Source organism: Aptenodytes forsteri, unplaced genomic scaffold (genome assembly GCF_000699145.1).
Source record: "Aptenodytes forsteri isolate BGI_AS27 unplaced genomic scaffold, ASM69914v1 Scaffold6, whole genome shotgun sequence".
NCBI classification, from domain to species: domain Eukaryota; kingdom Metazoa; phylum Chordata; class Aves; order Sphenisciformes; family Spheniscidae; genus Aptenodytes; species Aptenodytes forsteri.
In genome coordinates, this window is record NW_008795709.1 from 2,411,118 (window position 1) to 2,428,832 (window position 17,715).

Here is a 17,715-nt window from a genome sequence, read left to right on the forward strand (position 1 = left end):
CCTCGACCCGCTCCCACTCCCGCCTCAGACCGGTGAGCTGCATCATCACGCGCACCAATATTCTTGCGTCTAACGGTCGCCTGTTTTAAAAGGGCTCGCGTGCCGGGCACCGCCCTCTGCCTTGCTGTGATTGCCTGGGGCCACCTGTCAATTATGCCGGTGCCCGCGCTGGCCGCCTGGTGATTGGCTAGGCGGGGGCAGAGCGAGGGAAAGCCGTGGCGGTGGGGCCAGGCGAGTGAGGTGGCTGGTGGGGGTGTCGGCTGGGGTTGTCTCCTCCGGTCCGTTCTCCCGGTGTGGCGCAGAGTTCCTACGGGAGAGCGGGAAGTCGTGCCGTGGCCTCGCCTCCCTGAGGATAGCGGCGGGGGGGGGGGCTTGCTGTGCTGTGGGGAAAGGAGAAGGCGGCGGCGCGAGGAGAAGGGGCCGCGAGGAGAAGGGGCCGCGAGGAGAAGGGGCCGCGGCGGCCGCCCTCAACGTGCAAGTCGGCGAGAGTAGCGCAGGGTATTTCCGGGGCTGCTGTTTTTCTCTCTTTTTCTCTCTCTGTCCCGGGCAAGACATGCCCGTCTTGCCTCCTCAGGTGGCGTTTTCGCCCTGGGGCCCGTCCCTGGTTCACATGCTTCCTCCACTGGTCTCCTGTCCTAACTCCTCGGTGCCTCTTAACCTCTCTGGGAGCGTTGTGGGCACCCACATCGACTCTCACGATTTTAATCTGGTGTCCCCTTGCTGCTCTTGCAGATAACGTTCTTCTTGGCTGGATGTTGGAACTCACTGAGACAAAGGGAAAATTAATTTACCTCTTCTTTGCCCCAACTTTGTTGTCTATTTCCATACCTTGTTAGGCCTGAAACTGCTGAGAGATTTCCTAATTACGGAATCTTCATGCAGCTTGTAGGCTGTGAAACACAGTAAATGTAATTCACTTGCTGAAAGGAGATGGGACACCATTTGTAGCAGATAGGAATGATGCTGTTGCTGCTGTTGTCTGCTGGGGATTTCTTTGTGCTCTACCCTGTTTCCTTTCTGGAATCTCATTTTGATGAAGCTAGGAGTTCTTTGGGGATTGGCTTTTTTAATGACCAGTGATGGGTGTCATATAAACTTAACATTTCCGGAGTGGTTGCTTGCATGGATTCCTGCCCCAAAATGAATACCAGCTTGATAGAAAAAATAAAATACATATATCCACCAAAAGCCTTCTCTTTCTAGGATGGAAAAAATTGCAGTTGTGTTTATTCTATCGCCGTTCTAATTAAGGGATGTGTAGAGTCTGTTATAATGTCATATGAAGGCTGTTGTGGAAAGAGTGCACTAAAGAACAGTTTCATTATTTGATTTTCACATTTGAAATGACTAAGCTGTTGGGGGGGGTGGGGAAAACTCCACCTCTGGACAGTAATATGATTGCATAACATGTATAAATGTGGCAGTGGAAGGGGCTTAATCACTAAATAAATACAGTGTATAATTTTTTGAAAAACTTAAATTTATGCAAAATCATTTTAATTTGAGATACTGGGGTAGTTTCAGTGGAATATGTAAGTGAAGAATAAAAGGACCAGCAACCACGGGGATGGTTAATGTTTTGAGTATGGAGGCAAAAGCTTGCTTAGTGTGACCAGCAATCATCTGAAAACCTTCATATATAAAGATGGGTGGGATAACATTTGCTACATTAATGACTATGTGTGGCTTTATTTTTACTAATTCTTGTTTCTGCTAGTGGTAGGGAGTTACACAGTCAGCTGTCAGGTAAAATAAATAATCTGTGTAGATAATGGTGCTCATTTGGATAATCAAGCTAAAAGTAATAGTTTGGTTTGTACGAAAGCACCAGAAGTGACAAGCTGAAGAGGAGAAGGTGGCTTCAGACTGTAGAAAAAGGATGCAATTGTAACGGGTTTGAACTCCTTCCCTCCCTTTTGTCAGTGTTCAGTTCAGCGCAACAAGATTGAGTTTACGGCAGTGCTTGAGATAATTGGTTTCTTGGGACCTTGAGTAGTGGAAGTCTAACGAAGGGACAGACACGTGAATGCTTATGCACTCTTTACTGTCCTTTATTTAGTTTCCTTTATCCTCTGCTTTCCAGATACTGTATTAATTGGGGCCTTAACTAGGAAGCCTCATTGTTCAGCAAATTATAATGAGTTGACAGGAAACATTTGTGTGAAATTGAAGCTGGTTTTAACTTTTTCTTGGAAAAAATAAACTGCTGAAGTCTCAGGACATTATTTATTGGAGCCAGATCCTGAAGATGAAGCAAGCTGAAAACTTAAGGGACATTAAAGAACAAACAGGAGTTGTAGCTTATTTTTCTGGTGGTGATTTTTTGGCCAGCATTTCTTTTGGAGCATGAGTGGCATAGCACTTGGACATACCATTTGGGCAAAGGATTGAAGCGTTGAAGATTGCTTGCCTAAGTATTGCAGACCTTAAGGCAGAAAATATTGGGAAAAGAAGATCTAAATTGGGGAAGGAGAAAGAGGCAGTGGAAAAAAATAATCTGATTTGAAAGTTAATTTTTTTTTAGGGGCTTGACTAGTGAAGTTGGTAATTACCAAATGGGTTCCTTGGTGTGATTGTTTCCCATCACCTAGATGACAGACACCTAAAGCTGTTGTACGAGATCTTGGCATGCCAGGGAAATAGTGAATAGAGCAGCAACAACCGTATTGATAAACTTTTTTAGTTTTGGAAATTGTGAAAATGGACAAAGGCATGAAAATAAGGACCCCAGAGGTGGGATTATTTCAGCCCCTTACTTTTGCCAGACAGTTCTGCCTAGTTTTATTATATATTGTTTTTTAATTCAGTTACTTTTGTTCCTGAATTCTTTGAATTCTTTATATTAATTAGGCATGGACTTAATGTATTTTTAAGTATTTTTGTACTAAAATACAGTTTTAAAATCATTGGTATTTCTATAAGATGTAGTAATAAGAAAGTGGAACTTGTCACTGAGTAGCATATAGGTTTCTACACAACTGTAATAACAAGATTTATGAAAGAATTCATTATTGTACTTGAAGGGCAGCATACTTGAAAATAGTTGTGATACCACTTATGAAAGTTTGCTTACAGAATATATAGTTGCTGTTTAAAGTTCAAGATTATCACAGCTACAGAACATTTGAAAGCAAATATATAGATGATAGTAGTTGGATGTAGGATTGAAGCCTTATGCTAAACAAAGTCACAGTAAATACACAAGCATAGCATAAGTTGCTTTTCTGTGCTTTGGTAGCTTCTGTATACATATAACAACTTAGAATTATCTGAATTGAAATATCTGCAATGTTCTGTTGAAGCTATTGCAGATATGCACGAGGAAAATAAAACTGCAGCAAATGGATGTGGCAAAATCCGAAGTGGCACTCAGAATGAGGCTGCTTTACTGGCCTTGATGGAGAAGACTGGATACAGCATGGTTCAAGAAAATGGGCAAAGAAAATTTGGTGGTCCTCCACCAGGTAAGCATTTCTTTTGAGGTTACGAAGCTGGAGTTTATTTCCTGTAAGGAGAGCTATACTGAATCAGACTGACAATTTGTGTAGCCCCATGTCCTGTATCTTGACAGTGACCAGTAGTAGGTGCTTACGGAAAGAGCGTAAGAAACACAGCACATACAGGGTCCTGATATGCTTTACAGTTTCCAGCAATTCAAGATTTTTTGTGTTAGACTATGTTGAACACTTGCTCTTGGTGGATTTAAGAAGTCACAGCTTTAAAAGCGGCTAAAGCTGACAGCAAGACAAATATGGAGTTGAAAATACTGTGTTCCATATGACTGAGAACACGCTTGAAAATGTTTAGTGGCACAGAAGGAACAAAAGTTGGTGATAGCAGGCAATAACCTACTTTATTTCTTGTCTTAACACTTGCGTTGGCCAAAGCATTTTTTTTTATTTTTTTTTTTTTTTTTTACAAATCTCTGTTCTCTGAGATAGCACCAGTGAAGATAATCTAACCCATTTTGTTTTCAGAGTTGACTAATCTGTTCTCCATATCTAACATAACCTCCCCCTACAAAGCTTCATTCTGAGAAGAAAAATTGATAAATGCTGAGCTTCTGGAGCTTTTACCATTCATTGGATGTGTTTTTTAATAGTGAAGTACAACAATCAGTTTATTACTCATGCATCATTGTTCTTTCACTTAACACACTGGAAAACAGAAATTGTTGAGTATGTATTCATGTGTAAACAGATAATAACAGTTGATAGAAGTCCTAGAGAATAACAGAGATTGTGTTGATGCTATAAAAACTACAATCATCTTCTTGGTTACTTTATGGTGGTTTGGGATTTGTTGTCACTGTGCAAATGGGAGACTTAAGCACTTGAACTGGAAAGTTATTGCTGCAGTGAAAAGAAACTTTGTCACTAAAATGTTTTTCTGTATGCCCAATTATATTTCCACTGAAGTCAGTGACAAAAAATAGTAGAATTAAGTCCTGCAGTATACAGAACATGTACATTGCAATTTGGAAACAGTGGCTGTTGGATTTAGTAAACACTTTTCAGGATGTTACTGCATTGGAAGACTTAATTTTTTCTTGTGTATTAAATACTATTTCAAAAACATGTCTGATACTGTGATTAAGTAACTTAGCAATAACAAATCTCTTGAAATAGCCCTATCCCCTGCTAAAATACTTTTGCTGAAACTGCTGCTGCGGATTTAGTTTATAGAAAAAGAGTAACACTCACAGGTAGTGCAAGGAAAAGCCTTTGTTCAGCACTTAAATTTGCTTTCCAAAATAAATTTAAATGACTCTTAGTTTTAAGTAGGACTGATAAAAGGTGTTTTTGTTTGAAGATGTTGAAAGATCATTCAACTTTAATGCATGCTTATATGAATGCTGGAAACTGGTGGGTTTATCTCGTGCTGCAAAGGCTGAAAGTTTGGGAAATAAATGGATAAAACCCAAATGGTTGAATTTGTTATTGTTTTGAGTGAAGACACATGAACAGAGGATGAGGAATAGTTCAGTAGGTATATATTCTTTTCCTTATTACCTCTTTTTTGTCATTATTCCCCTATTCAAGAGTTGAAACTTACGTTAAGAATACATTGAGAAAATAAGTGGCTTCTAGATCATTTAGTTTGAACTTCTGTGTGTCTTACACATTTACTTTCTGCTCAGTTACTATTGTGTTGAGCCTGATGACTTTGTTAGGCTAAGACACATTTTCAGAAAAGTATCTGGGTTTGATTTTGAGAACTGTAAAAGGTGGGATTATCTACTCCTACACTTAGTGTGTTGAGATGGTTTGCATCTTTCCTGCTGAATTTGGGCTTGATTTCTAGTCTAAAATAGTTTTTTTGAATTTTCTTGATGAAATACTTAGTACCTGTAATTCTCTGTAATAATGCTGTGTCAGTTACCTTTACTTAACATTTCTTGTTATTCTGATGAAATGAATCAAATCCCTGAAATCTTTATGAAGCATTTATTTTACTTTGAATAATTTTTCCAGTGTCGTCGTTGACATCAGCAATGTACAAGAATTTCACCATTAGTCCTGGTTGTATCACATGGAGTACAGTAACTTCTTTTTGAGTCAGATTATGCACTTACACAGAAGCAGAAAGAAGGAAAATTCTTTGTGCTGCTGTTTCAGTTCATTGTCGCTTGTGGCCTGTAATCCCATATCCTTGTAAGTCATGCTCATAAGCATGGACTGTATTGCTTGTCGCTGTTTGTAGTTTAAGATACAGCTGCATCAAAATTATTTCTCTTTGGAAGTTTTTCCTGTCTAAAATTATGTACATACTCTTACTAGCCTATATAAAATAGGCAAATGGAGCCCTGTGAAATTATTTTGAAAATGGTACTGAAAAAAGAACTGCAGGCCATCACTGACTACTTTCTGAGGGCTCAGCTTGTTCTTAAATTATTTAATACATTCTTTAAATTGTAATTATGATTTTTAATTAGAACATTAGACAGTATTAAGTGTGTTTATTTGGCAAAGTTACTTTTATTAATGAAATTTGTTAATCTTTTCTGAAACTAGATATGTTTGACAAGGTATATCTTCCATAAATCTGTTCAATGACATTAATTATGTACCTCTCCTTTAAATCTTCATGTATTTTCATACTTGCTTAGCCTGGAAATTACCCTAAGTTACTATAAATGGTTTTCTAGGCCAGATGAGACTTGAGTGTTTGAGATGGCTTCTAAGAAATTGCAATTACTGTTTGCAAACAAAGAGTTTCACTGTGAATTTTGCTTAAGATGTGGTTTCTTTAAGCTTGTGTTGCTGCCAGAGGAGATAGTCTCACTGTCAGCTCTGTTTTCCTGTTACCATCTTGTTTATCTGACTGGCACATTATCCAGAGCAAGCAGCTGATCTGGCTCAAAATTATCCTAAAAAATGATTCCCCCCCCCCCTAGTTGGCAGCAGCACGGTTCTTGTTCAGCTATGCCACTTGTGGAAAATGTATCTGTAGAGTGAAAAAAAAAAAAAAAAGTTAAGCGAATTTTCATTGCTTTGGTTGGGTCCTCTGCTTAGACTGCTGCAAATATAATGACATCATTATGTCTGAAGTCATTAGAATTACATGGAAGAAAATTTGAGATGGCATGGATCTCACTAGCAGTGGGAAAATTATAATGTTTATTGCAGTTTGATTACTTGAACTGCTGCAAAAAAAGGAATCCCATAATCTATGGTCTAGTGATGAATCAAGTACCCAGTCAGGGAAACTGGTCAGTTGGTAACTGCTTGAGGGATGGTGCTTTTGGTGAACTGTTTCCATGTTTGCTCTGTTAAAATACATGTCGCTCATTGGCAAATATGCCACAGACCAGGTTTTCTTTAAGTCAGAGGTCATACCTTACTCCCAGTTGGCAGTAATGTGCTATAATGCTAAGTTAGTATGCAGCTTTAAAATGAAAAGGTGGGCTTTTTGAATGGTAGATGGCCTTTACTTACTGAGAATCGCTATTTAATCAGTTACCAGGCTGAGGATGAGTGTAAAAGTTTGTCTAGTTAATAAATGAACATTGTTATTTAATTTCATGACTTCCCTACACAATCAAGCATAGCCTCCTCCCTTTTTTCCTGATTAAGGTGTGCAGATGCTGTTGTCTTTGGAGCTCCTAAATGGTGTACTGTTGATTTATGCCCTTTTATGTGGGCAACTGACTGGCACGATGTGAGTGCTGGCAGTGCTAGCTTGCAAACCGTGTTACTTGCCATGTCCTGTCAGACCTCAGCTGAAGTTGTCATAAATATTTATAAAGCTGAAAATGATAAAGATGTTGAATATTGTGTGGAACAGAGCCAAACTTTTTCCTAGATAAGCCATGGCAGCATGGCTCCAAATGCATGTCAATTCTGATGCCTTGGTAGCTTCCTTGTGTACCATGTAGTTCTTAGTGTACAGCTTACAGGTGAAAATCGGTTCTGTGAGAAGGCAAAAATTTCCCAATTCTGTTAAAAATTTTTTTCACGACTAAATTACGTGCTCTTTGATGATAATTACATGAAGGAAAAAGTTTAAAGTTAATTACAAAATCACCTAAATGTAATTTATTCTGAACTTCATGCCAAAGTAAAATATTTAATTATCTTCTTGTTTTAACTTGTCAACAGTAATTTTTTTCACCTTGCCTCCTTATGCTTTGTCATTTCATACTAGTACATACTTACCAAATTTTGTATTGGTTTTTTGTACCAGTTTGTACTCCTTGATTTCTCTCCTGCAGAGAACCTTTCTTGTCAAAGCTTTAGAAAAAGCTGTTAGTGACAATTTAACTGTTTGTCTGCCTTTGAAACTTCTGCCTGATTTTTGTCTAATTTGTTTTAAAAAAACCAAAAAACAACCAAACTTTTTTTTAAATGCATATTTTGGGAAAATGGAGTGCCATATTTGCAGACCATAACTCCATATTTTTAAATGTACGTATGCATTTTTACATTATCTGTTGAACATACCTTTCAGCGTATATGGCAGAGATACAAGAGTGTATGAATGTCCTTGGCTTGAGGACAGAAGCACGGATCTTCTTGTAACTTTCAGATGTGAACTAGGGACTGACTTGCTCTGTGGATTTTATTTCTTTTTTTCCTACCATGTAGCTCCAGCCCGTGAAAACTGTGGCCTGGTTTTAGAGGAAAAGTGTTCAGTCTTTTTGGCTATTGGAAGAAAGGATGGCTCCATATCCTACCTTCCTTAGGGAGTCCTATTTTAGTGGATGAATGGAGAAGGTGGAAGCAAAATGTTTGGACCTTTTTTAACAATTTCAAGGAAGAAAAAAAAAATACTGGGGACCCTGACCAACAATTCTTAAAATATGGGCAAGAAGTACAGAGAAACATTTGCAACTATAAAATGTTAGGTGATAACTGAGAAAGAACTTAAGTTGTGTTTTCTACTCTATCAGTTGTATTAATAACTGACATATAATTTTAAGGGGAAAAAATGATTGAAATGTAGACTCTTATAGCAAACCTATCAGTGTTTTAAATAATGCTAGGTTCGGTGGATTGTCGTACAGATTCCAGTGAAAGAAATAGAAGACAGAATTAAAAGAAATTAAAACATGCCATAAGCCCACAATTTATATTTAAACATAACAAAAATAAGCATTAAATAATGGATGAGAATATGCCAGTTTAAAATTGAGACTAAAAATAAATAACTCCCACCTTCAAATTATGGGAGGGAAGTGTACCTATCTGGCATTTGTACTAAGATTGTTGTTGGACAATTTTTTTTTAAGGTTGGGAAGGTCCTCCACCACCTCGTGGATGTGAAGTTTTTGTGGGTAAGATTCCTCGTGATATGTATGAAGATGAATTAGTTCCTGTTTTCGAGAGAGCTGGGAAGATCTATGAGTTCAGACTGATGATGGAATTCAGTGGTGAGAATCGAGGCTATGCGTTTGTGATGTACACTACTAAAGAGGAAGCTCAGCTAGCCATCAAGATTCTTAATAATTATGAAATTCGTCCAGGGAAGTTCATTGGTGTCTGCGTAAGCTTGGACAACTGCAGACTATTTATTGGAGCAATTCCAAAAGAAAAGAAGAAAGAAGAAATACTGAATGAAATGAAAAAAGTTACAGAAGGAGTGGTGGATGTCATTGTTTATCCAAATGCCACTGACAAAACTAAAAATCGTGGCTTTGCTTTTGTAGAATATGAATCTCACAGAGCAGCTGCAATGGCTAGAAGGCGGCTAATCCCAGGTAAACTTATTTATAATTAAATTGGGTTTTGGGGGGAGTATCTGTCTCCATTTTGTGGGGGGTGGTGGATTGTCCCTGTTTGCCTTTCTTTAAGGTATTTTAAGAGTTACAAAACTGCCTTTCAGCTAAAGAGGAATTTTTTTTGTTATGAATCAGGATTTTTTTATTTGTGCATGGGTTTTTTTTTGTTTTTTTGTTTTTTTTTAAACAAGCTGAAATTTAAGCAGTTCTGAGAATGGAAGAGCAGACATCTGTTTTATAAACACAAGTTACTGTAATTTACACCAAGATACGTATTTGCTTGGGCACACATCCAGTTTTCATTTGCATGCACTAGTTCCTGCACATGAATTCTCTTAAAGCTGAGCTTAAAAAATATAATGCTTGGAATGTGTCCCGTATTTTCTTTGAGTGTTATGAATGATGTTGTTGATGTTTCATATTTTAAAAATGTTTGAAAGTAGGTCTTTAATCTTTTACTAGAAAATAATTTTAAGAGTTTAACAAGTAGAAGACTACTTTTTATTTGCACCTTATTTTATACCTTTTGTATAGAAAGTAGAAGGGATTAAATATACTGAAAGAGGAGGAAATAGATAAAGGTACAGTTAAAAAGGGAAATCCTGGAAGAGAAATTAAATAGGGAGGAAATGAAACAATATAGTTGGAGAAGCAAAGTCATTAGAACAGGTAATACAGCATTTGCCTTGCTGAAATGAATGGCAAAACTTCCTGTGTTTATTAAGGCTAAGATTTAGGCAAGTCTTGCGTTAATCACTGACAGTGTTAGGAAGGAGTGTTACCTAAGACCTATATAGGCCTTGCAAAGTAATGGGAGAAATATGGCCAGATCACTGAATGTAAAATAAACTAGTCGTGTGATACGCAAAATGTTGGCTTGAAATGAGTAACAAGGTGGGGTTTTTGGGGTTTTTTTGTGGTTTGTGGTTTTTTGTTTTTTTTTTTTTTTTTAGTTTATGGTTTTGGTGTCTGCTGCAACACAGAGTAAGGCTTGTGCTAGTGCATATACCTTTAGATGACTTTTTCCAGGTGTTGACCTTGCTTTTTAAGGTGGTAATATTATTGAAGATGCTGTGTTTACTAACCAGTAAAATAATATGTTGCTTATGGTTGCTTTATATACATGTGTATATGCATGTCACAAAATGGCAAAGTCTGTGTTTTGACAGCTTATGGTGCTTAATGAACCCAAAGGGTACAGATAGAACATCTTGAATTTTTGCAGAGTCTTACTTTCTTTAATAATTTCAAGTAGTAATACCTTGCGTATTTTGCTTAAGTAGATGCAGGCAACAAAAAACACTGTTTCAAGTGGCATGCATCATGTTTGTGTTTTCTAGAGGTAGTTGATAAGAATGATTCTGTTTTCCTTTGCATATTTCTTATCGATGTAATGCTTCTTCGCTGTAGGAACATTCCAACTCTGGGGTCATACTATTCAAGTAGACTGGGCAGACCCAGAGAAAGAAGTTGATGAAGAAACAATGCAGAGAGTTAAAGTATTATATGTAAGAAATTTGATGATATCTACTACAGAGGACACAATTAAAGCTGAATTCAACAAGTTCAAGCCAGGAGTAGTTGAACGTGTAAAGAAGCTGAGAGACTATGCTTTTGTTCATTTTTTCCACCGAGAAGATGCAGTTGCTGCTATGTCTGTAATGAATGGAAAGTGCATTGATGGAGCCAGTATTGAGGTAACACTGGCAAAGCCAGTTAATAAAGAAAGTACTTGGAAGCAACATTTTAATGGTCAGATAAGTCCCGGTTCTGAAAATCTCTTAGGGTTTCCTAACAAAGAAGATGGTCATCAAAAATCCTTAGGGAAACCAGCAAGTCTTTCAGTTCGTCTTAATGGTCAGCACAGTCCAGGCCCTCCTGAAGTTGAAAGATGTACATACCCATTTTTTCCAGGAATAAAGCTTACTCCAATTAGCATGTATTCTTTAAAATCCAGTCACTTCAGTTCTGCAGCAATGCATCTGGATTATTTTTGCAATAAAAATAACTGGGCACCACCAGAATACTACTTGTACTCAACCACAAGTCAGGATGGGAAAATACTCTTGGTGTACAAGGTGCTTATTCCTAGTATTGCAGATGGTTCCCAGAGTTACTTCATGCCAGACAAACTCTGTACAACAGTAGAAGGTGCAAAGGAATTGGCAGCACAGTTCACACTTCTACATCTAGGTAAGCCCAAAGGCTTTCAATTAGTTCTTAAGAAATAAAGCTAGAAAAGTTATTTCAAAATTGTTCTTTGTGTATATATCTGGGCTTGTGTGTATATCTTTATATTAAAGTATAAGTTAGTCTACAGAAGAATTGTTTCTTGTATAGTCAGCTGAGTCTGGACCGTCAGGTGAGAGCACTGAAGAAACACTGTGTAAACATCTATTCAGTGTAATGCTAGGGTCACTTTTGCTTTCATTTACCTACCGTAATGATTTGTAAGGAAGAAATAGATGACATGTTCAGTGACTTAGGTATAAGGTCATCAGTGTGATGATTATGGTGCTGAAAATTTATTTGAAGGGCTGTCTGTGTTCTTGATTTGTTATCAGTAGGGAAAACAGAAGTGGTAGATCCATATTCAGATGAAGAAATAGTTTTGGGAAGCTTTTTTGATTTGTCTTTATAGACATTAAAGCTATAGCAGAGTATCATTACATGGCTCTCTACATGTATTATCTTTGGGTAAAGAGTGTTGTCATTTAGTGTTCGTTCTTTTTTTTTAACCAGAAAATAGGAGAAAATAGGGATACAGTTATTTGTAATTGCTTTCTAAGTCTAGCATCTTGATTTATATATATTCCATTTCTTAAAAGTAGAATGCAACTACTAGAAAAGGGAAAATTTTATATTATAAAAAAAGCTATGGTAAAATCTGTTCTTTTCATAACTAAGAAGACAGATCACTGCAGTTCTGGCAGTGTTATCCCTGTTGCTCTGTAAAGTGAAATACATAAATAATACAAAACATAACGCTTGCCATCGAGTTCCTGCCCAGCATTTTTCAGAGCATTCAGCACACAGCATTCAGAACACAGAACTGATTTCTACTGACAGGTTGTTTCATTAGTAATTGTAGTCATCATCTGATCAAACTCCATCCTCAGAGAAATCAGAATTTTGGCTCTTTGGTACTCAGATTTGAAGCCTGTTACAGAGCCATACCATAATGGTTTGAAAACTGCTCATACTTCAAGGCAAAGCTTTTTGTGTAATTTACTCCGCTTGTTCTTTTGAACTGTTTCTCTTCTGCTTAGTTAGCTCTTTTTCTGGCCTTTACATCCTGGTATATTTGAAGATGAGGTAGGACTGATCTTTATAATTTTGTGAGTATTATGATCCATCACATAATTTCTCTGATCTGCTGAGTAATGTTCTTGTGTATTTGTTGCATGGCTTCTTTCAGCATGACAAGATCAGTAGATGCTGTGTCATGAAACAAATTCTTGCTAGTCTTTTGTAGAGCAACATAAATATTTTTCTGTCATTACAAAAAATGTTTCTGATGAATCCTAGAGCCAGAGGTTTGGGTTGTGTTGTGTTTTGGTTTTTTTTTTTTGTCTTTCTGTGTGGGATTCTTTCTGTGAAGAATTCTGTTGGAGATGATAGGCTTGTTCAGATAATACAAACTAGTTTCTTGTCTAATTGTGTGTAGAAAGTTGGGGGGTTTTGGGTTGTGGGTTTTTTTGTTGTTGGTTTGTTTTGTGTGGTTTGTGGTTTTTTTATTCAGAATTGGAGCAATGCCTGACTTGTTTGTGAGGGAGTGTTTTGTTTTTTGGAGTGGTGGTAGGCAAGTTCTTTCCAAGTTTCTTGTAATATCTAGGAAGTTCAAACAGATTGTGCTTCAATTACTATTATTTCAGTCTATTAATAGACTGCTGTGTTTTTTCACATTCTAGTTTAGAATACCAGCCTTCTTAAGCCATGGACTTCCAGGTTTGAAAGGAGTGACATTCTCTGTGGATAGTGCCTACTGTGTGTGGGCCAGGCAGGGTCTGAGGCATCAGACTTGGTGATCCTGTATAGTGCAGCTCTGGATAGAAGCACAATGAGACCATACAGTACAGTAATCCTTTTCTGATTAGCTGTGCATGCATACAGGGCCCAGGACTGCATCCACAAGATTTAAAGTTTGATTTTTGCTTTGGGAATGGAAGGAGGAGAAATAAGAACAGATAAAGAAGTGTTTATTAACATGCCTTTACTTAATTTTTGCCCAGTGAAACTAAATTTTCAGGGAAATGGAAGCAGAAATAGTAACTGAAAGATTAAGTGGAGTCCTGTGTTAGTGATGACTGCTTCTGTTCCTGAGGAATGCTTTAAGAAAGACTTTTCTGTTCCCCTCTATTCCCCTCTTCCCCCCCCCCCCCCCCCCTTCTGTTTTTTTCTCACCTGTTCTAGTTTTGCTGGGTTGGAAAAGCTACTGCTGATAGCAAACTGTTAAAATAGTGTTGCCATCCTTCTCTTCCTAATACTGCTACTTAGCACCTGTGGAAGTTTCTTGATACTTAGGCTGTGGTGAGATTTTTCTTTTGGATGCAGTTTGTAGCAGACTTATTTCAGGCTTGACTGTGATGCCTTTTTTTGCAATGCATGACTGAAATGTAAACAAGCTTTTTCTTCTTGCTTAGAATCTTGCTTCTCCTTGGTTTTGTTTTTGCATGCCCAGAAGGTCTTAGAGGAAGAAGAATCTCCAAAACACAAAGCCTTATACATTGTCTCCACTTAAGCAGTGATATGTTTGGTTTGCATTAGTAGGTCACCTCTTGAAGGTGATACTTTCAGATGGTCAAAGTGATCAGAATCATTTATTTTTAATAATAAAACAGCTAAGTATCTGTGCCTGCTTTTGTACACACTGTGAGGGGCGTTCTACTGGTTGAGTGTCTGTTTCCATTTTTTTCTAGCTATGAAAATTAGGGCCATACCTTTATAACCCGTGTAGTCCTGAGCACAAAAGATGAAAAAAAGGATGCTAAACTCGAAATAATGGTGTGAGGCTCTCCTCCTTTAAAGAAGAATGAAGACAGCTTCAGGTTCTATGCTTGACCATGCATACCTGCCCATTTTGTAGCTTACCGATAGCATTATCTAAAGATACTATTTTCTCTCCTATACTTCTTTGGGAAAGAATCACCAGAACAATTAACAAAAATTAGACTAAGAATGATTATTCACAGCTGTGGTCAAATCCAGAATGCAAACAAGTTTAAAAAAATGAATAAAGTATTTATTGAGATTTTTATCTCAATAGTTGAGAAACAGTTGAGATTTTTATCTCTGCAATTATAATTAAAAGTGCTATAGGGAAAACATTTTAAGGTGAATTTAAATTGACAGTATTTTAAAGCTTTTTAGCACTTCAGTGTGCCATATGATCACAATTAATGTGAATCCTTAGCAGAATGCTCAAATCCCAGGTTTGTTTTTTAAAAGCTGTCCACCTAATGGCCTAGTGCTGGTAATGCTGTCTTGTTATCTCTGAACTATAAAACTCTTTTCTTTTGATGGCCTCTGTGCATTCTTGTTTCTGAGGATTTGGCCCCGCACAGAGCATGCAGAGCCCTATTTCAAAGCAAACATACATGGCTGACTTTTGAAAGATACACCTCTTTCATGTTGATAAAAACCCTCTTTTTGATGTTGGCATTGTTGTGATACTGAAACATAGCCCTAAGTAGTCTAGAAATAGAATTTCTTTTCCCTATCTAATCTACAGAAGTTGTTTTTGTTCCAACTTAATATATACACTATGTTGAAAGAAACATCTGAAGTTTAAGAAGAGTTGGTAGATGTGACAGAGGATCACTCCTTCTCACTGAAGTGTCTGTTGTATGGCTTGGCATGTTGAATGATGCTGCATGGATGCATGTGTTGTGGGTGGGGTTTTTTGGTTTGGTTTTTTGTTTTTTATAAGGAGCAGTGATTTTGAGAAAAGTCTGAGTGTATTTCTTCTTGGAAGCAACTTACTATAAGCATGAGCATACAAAGATGACACAGGGAATAATTCCTTCTGGTAAGTAACTTCTCTTACAGGAACTTAAGTTTTTTGCTGACTTAATTTTTGACTTGTACAGGTTTTTTTCTTTTTAAAGCATTTAAGCAGACTAAGGTAAGTGAATGAGAAAGGGCTGCATTGATAGAATTTTAAAATTGGACTGTTATGATTAATAATCTCAAAGCACTCTGGCTTTTTTTGGTGATAATGTATTTCTGTATTTATTTTCACATAACAGAATACTTGGTTGTTACTGCATACAGTAGTCCTGAACAGACAGCAGTACAACAATTAACCACTTGGTGTCACCTGAATATTTTGAAAACGATGCTTGGAGAAAATACAGAAAGCTATGATTTCACTGAAAGATGAATAAGCTATATTTTAATGTTACCAGATAAATCATGACCAGATCAAGAGAGTGAAAAAACTCAGGCTTGTTTAAATATATGGAAGTTATGTGTCTGGATTCGTGAGAAGGGGAGCAGAGCTACACGTTGAAGTTCCAGAAGGTGAATGTTGGGGAGGCGGGGAACAGAACAGGAGAAAACCTGAATGCCCCGTAGAAGAAATTAATACCTTTTCCATTAATTTGAATCTCGTTTCAACACAAATAAGTCTGTGTCTTTAGAAGTTACACAACACTTTAGTGTTGTTAGCAAAATGGTGCTTGGCTGTTAAATGTGGTGTCCAGTTTGAAAAACATGTAAGACTTCCTACTCTTGCCTGTCTTGGAGGCTGACTAGATGTGAGGCAGCTCCAATTTGGAGACTGTATAGTTGTGCTAATTAACACAGACTCTATATTCCACCTCTGGTCCAGAAGCAGTGTTAGTGCAGAGTCAATCCCAAAATAGGAGGTGTTATTTATCATTCAGGTCCTTTGCATCAGTCGTGTAGCTTATGGAATCAAGCTGGCTCATCGAAGTCAAGCTGGCTTGACTTCGAAGTATAGGCAGAAGAGAACTTGAAGTTGTATAGATGTGCTCTGAATTGCAGGAGAACTTCCACCTCCCTTTCTTTAGTAAAAGTAAACATCTGAACCCTGGAAAAGCAGAACATTCTTCTGAGAATGATTGGTGTTTTTTTGTTGTATTTTTTGTTCTGGTTTTTTTTGTTTTCACTTGCTGCGGGTGGAATTCCACTGGTTTAAGGAAATACCAGAAGATGTCAAAACCTCTTTCTAGTCCTTAAGATAACACCCTCTGTAGCAAAGGCTGAGTCCTGGGAAGTTCTCTCCCTACTGAGTCTGACTTAAGGGTGATGGGGAAGAAAGGAATAAGTTTCGGTAAAGTTTCCTCAGTGTTGGGGATCTGCTAGGTTTTAGACATGCATCACACAATAGGGTATTCTTTGTTTACTCACACATGCTATGCCATGTAGCGTCTCACTGAGACACAATTTAAGAAATTAATTTTTAGGTAGAAGAAAGTATTTAGAAGTATTTAACAGAAAGTATTTAAAAGAAAAATATACTGATAAATTTCTGAATCAAGGAAAAGCATTTTAATAACTATAGCACGTAAATAACTTTAATTCCAATTCATCACATAGAATGTATATAGTAAACTGTACTGAAACAGGTGGAGCAAGCATTATATCTTACTACTATGAATTCACTTGTTTAAACTTCTTAAATACTGCATGCAGAAGCAATTTAAAAGTCAAGGATAAAGCTTGTATAAACTAGTTCAAGAGTCTGTACTCGGCATCTGGGTCTCGGAACAAACGTATCAATAGACTGCTGTCCTCCTAGATTTTAGACATTAAACCTCAAGGTGTGACAGTTCAAGTGAAATGTTTTTATTTTACTATTTCACTGTAGGGATTTTCTTTACTTCCACACTGCCTTGGTTTGCTTTATCAAAATTAACTGTATTGCTGTTGGAACAAGCAACAGCCTGCTACAAAAAGTTAAGATGTTTAAAAAAATACACAAATTGCTGGCTTTGTTTAGCGAATAGAGATGATAAGTGGTGATTGGTGGGGGTTTTTTTTAGTGATTTTTAGAAAGGCTCAGAATGTAGTATAAGATGTTCCTTAACAGTATGAATTTAGAAGTCTTAAATATTTATCAGATGACTTACACATAACGGTTTTTATCACAGCCCCTGAGCAAGCATATATAACTTTGCTGTCCCTGAATGCCGCATAGTGGGATAGTAGAGGTGAGTGAACCTCCCAGCGTTGCGTTTGGTGCAGGTTTTTGCCCCCTCAAAGACATAGTCGTAGCTGGGCTGCTAGAGAAATTGGTCTCAAGGTTATTTCCCCACATACACACCTCTGAGAAGGCTTGTAGAAATACTCTGTCCAGTTTGGTTTTTGTTTTTTTTTTTTTTTTTCCAAAGGAGACCATAGTTCTGCTGTAGACCTGCTGATGGATCACCCAGTCTGATATTCATGTGGATTGTGCAGCACAAAGGAAGGTTATGGTTTTTACTCCTAAAATGACTGAGTCATTTTTCAGTCATTTCTGAATTAGTTGC

At 37.4% G+C, this 17,715-nt stretch overlaps 1 protein-coding gene across 1 annotated transcript; it reads left to right on the forward strand.

Annotated features, from left to right (window-relative positions):
- The first annotated feature begins 3,313 nt into the window (after nt 1-3,313).
- On the forward strand, nt 3,314-17,384 carry RBM46 (RNA binding motif protein 46). The gene is made up of 4 exons (XM_019473148.1): nt 3,314-3,464; nt 8,732-9,199; nt 10,631-11,413; nt 17,338-17,384. The coding sequence occupies exons 1-4, from the start codon at nt 3,314-3,316 to the stop codon at nt 17,382-17,384; spliced, it is 1,449 nt and encodes a 482-aa protein (XP_019328693.1).
- The last annotated feature ends 331 nt before the right edge of the window (nt 17,385-17,715 follow it).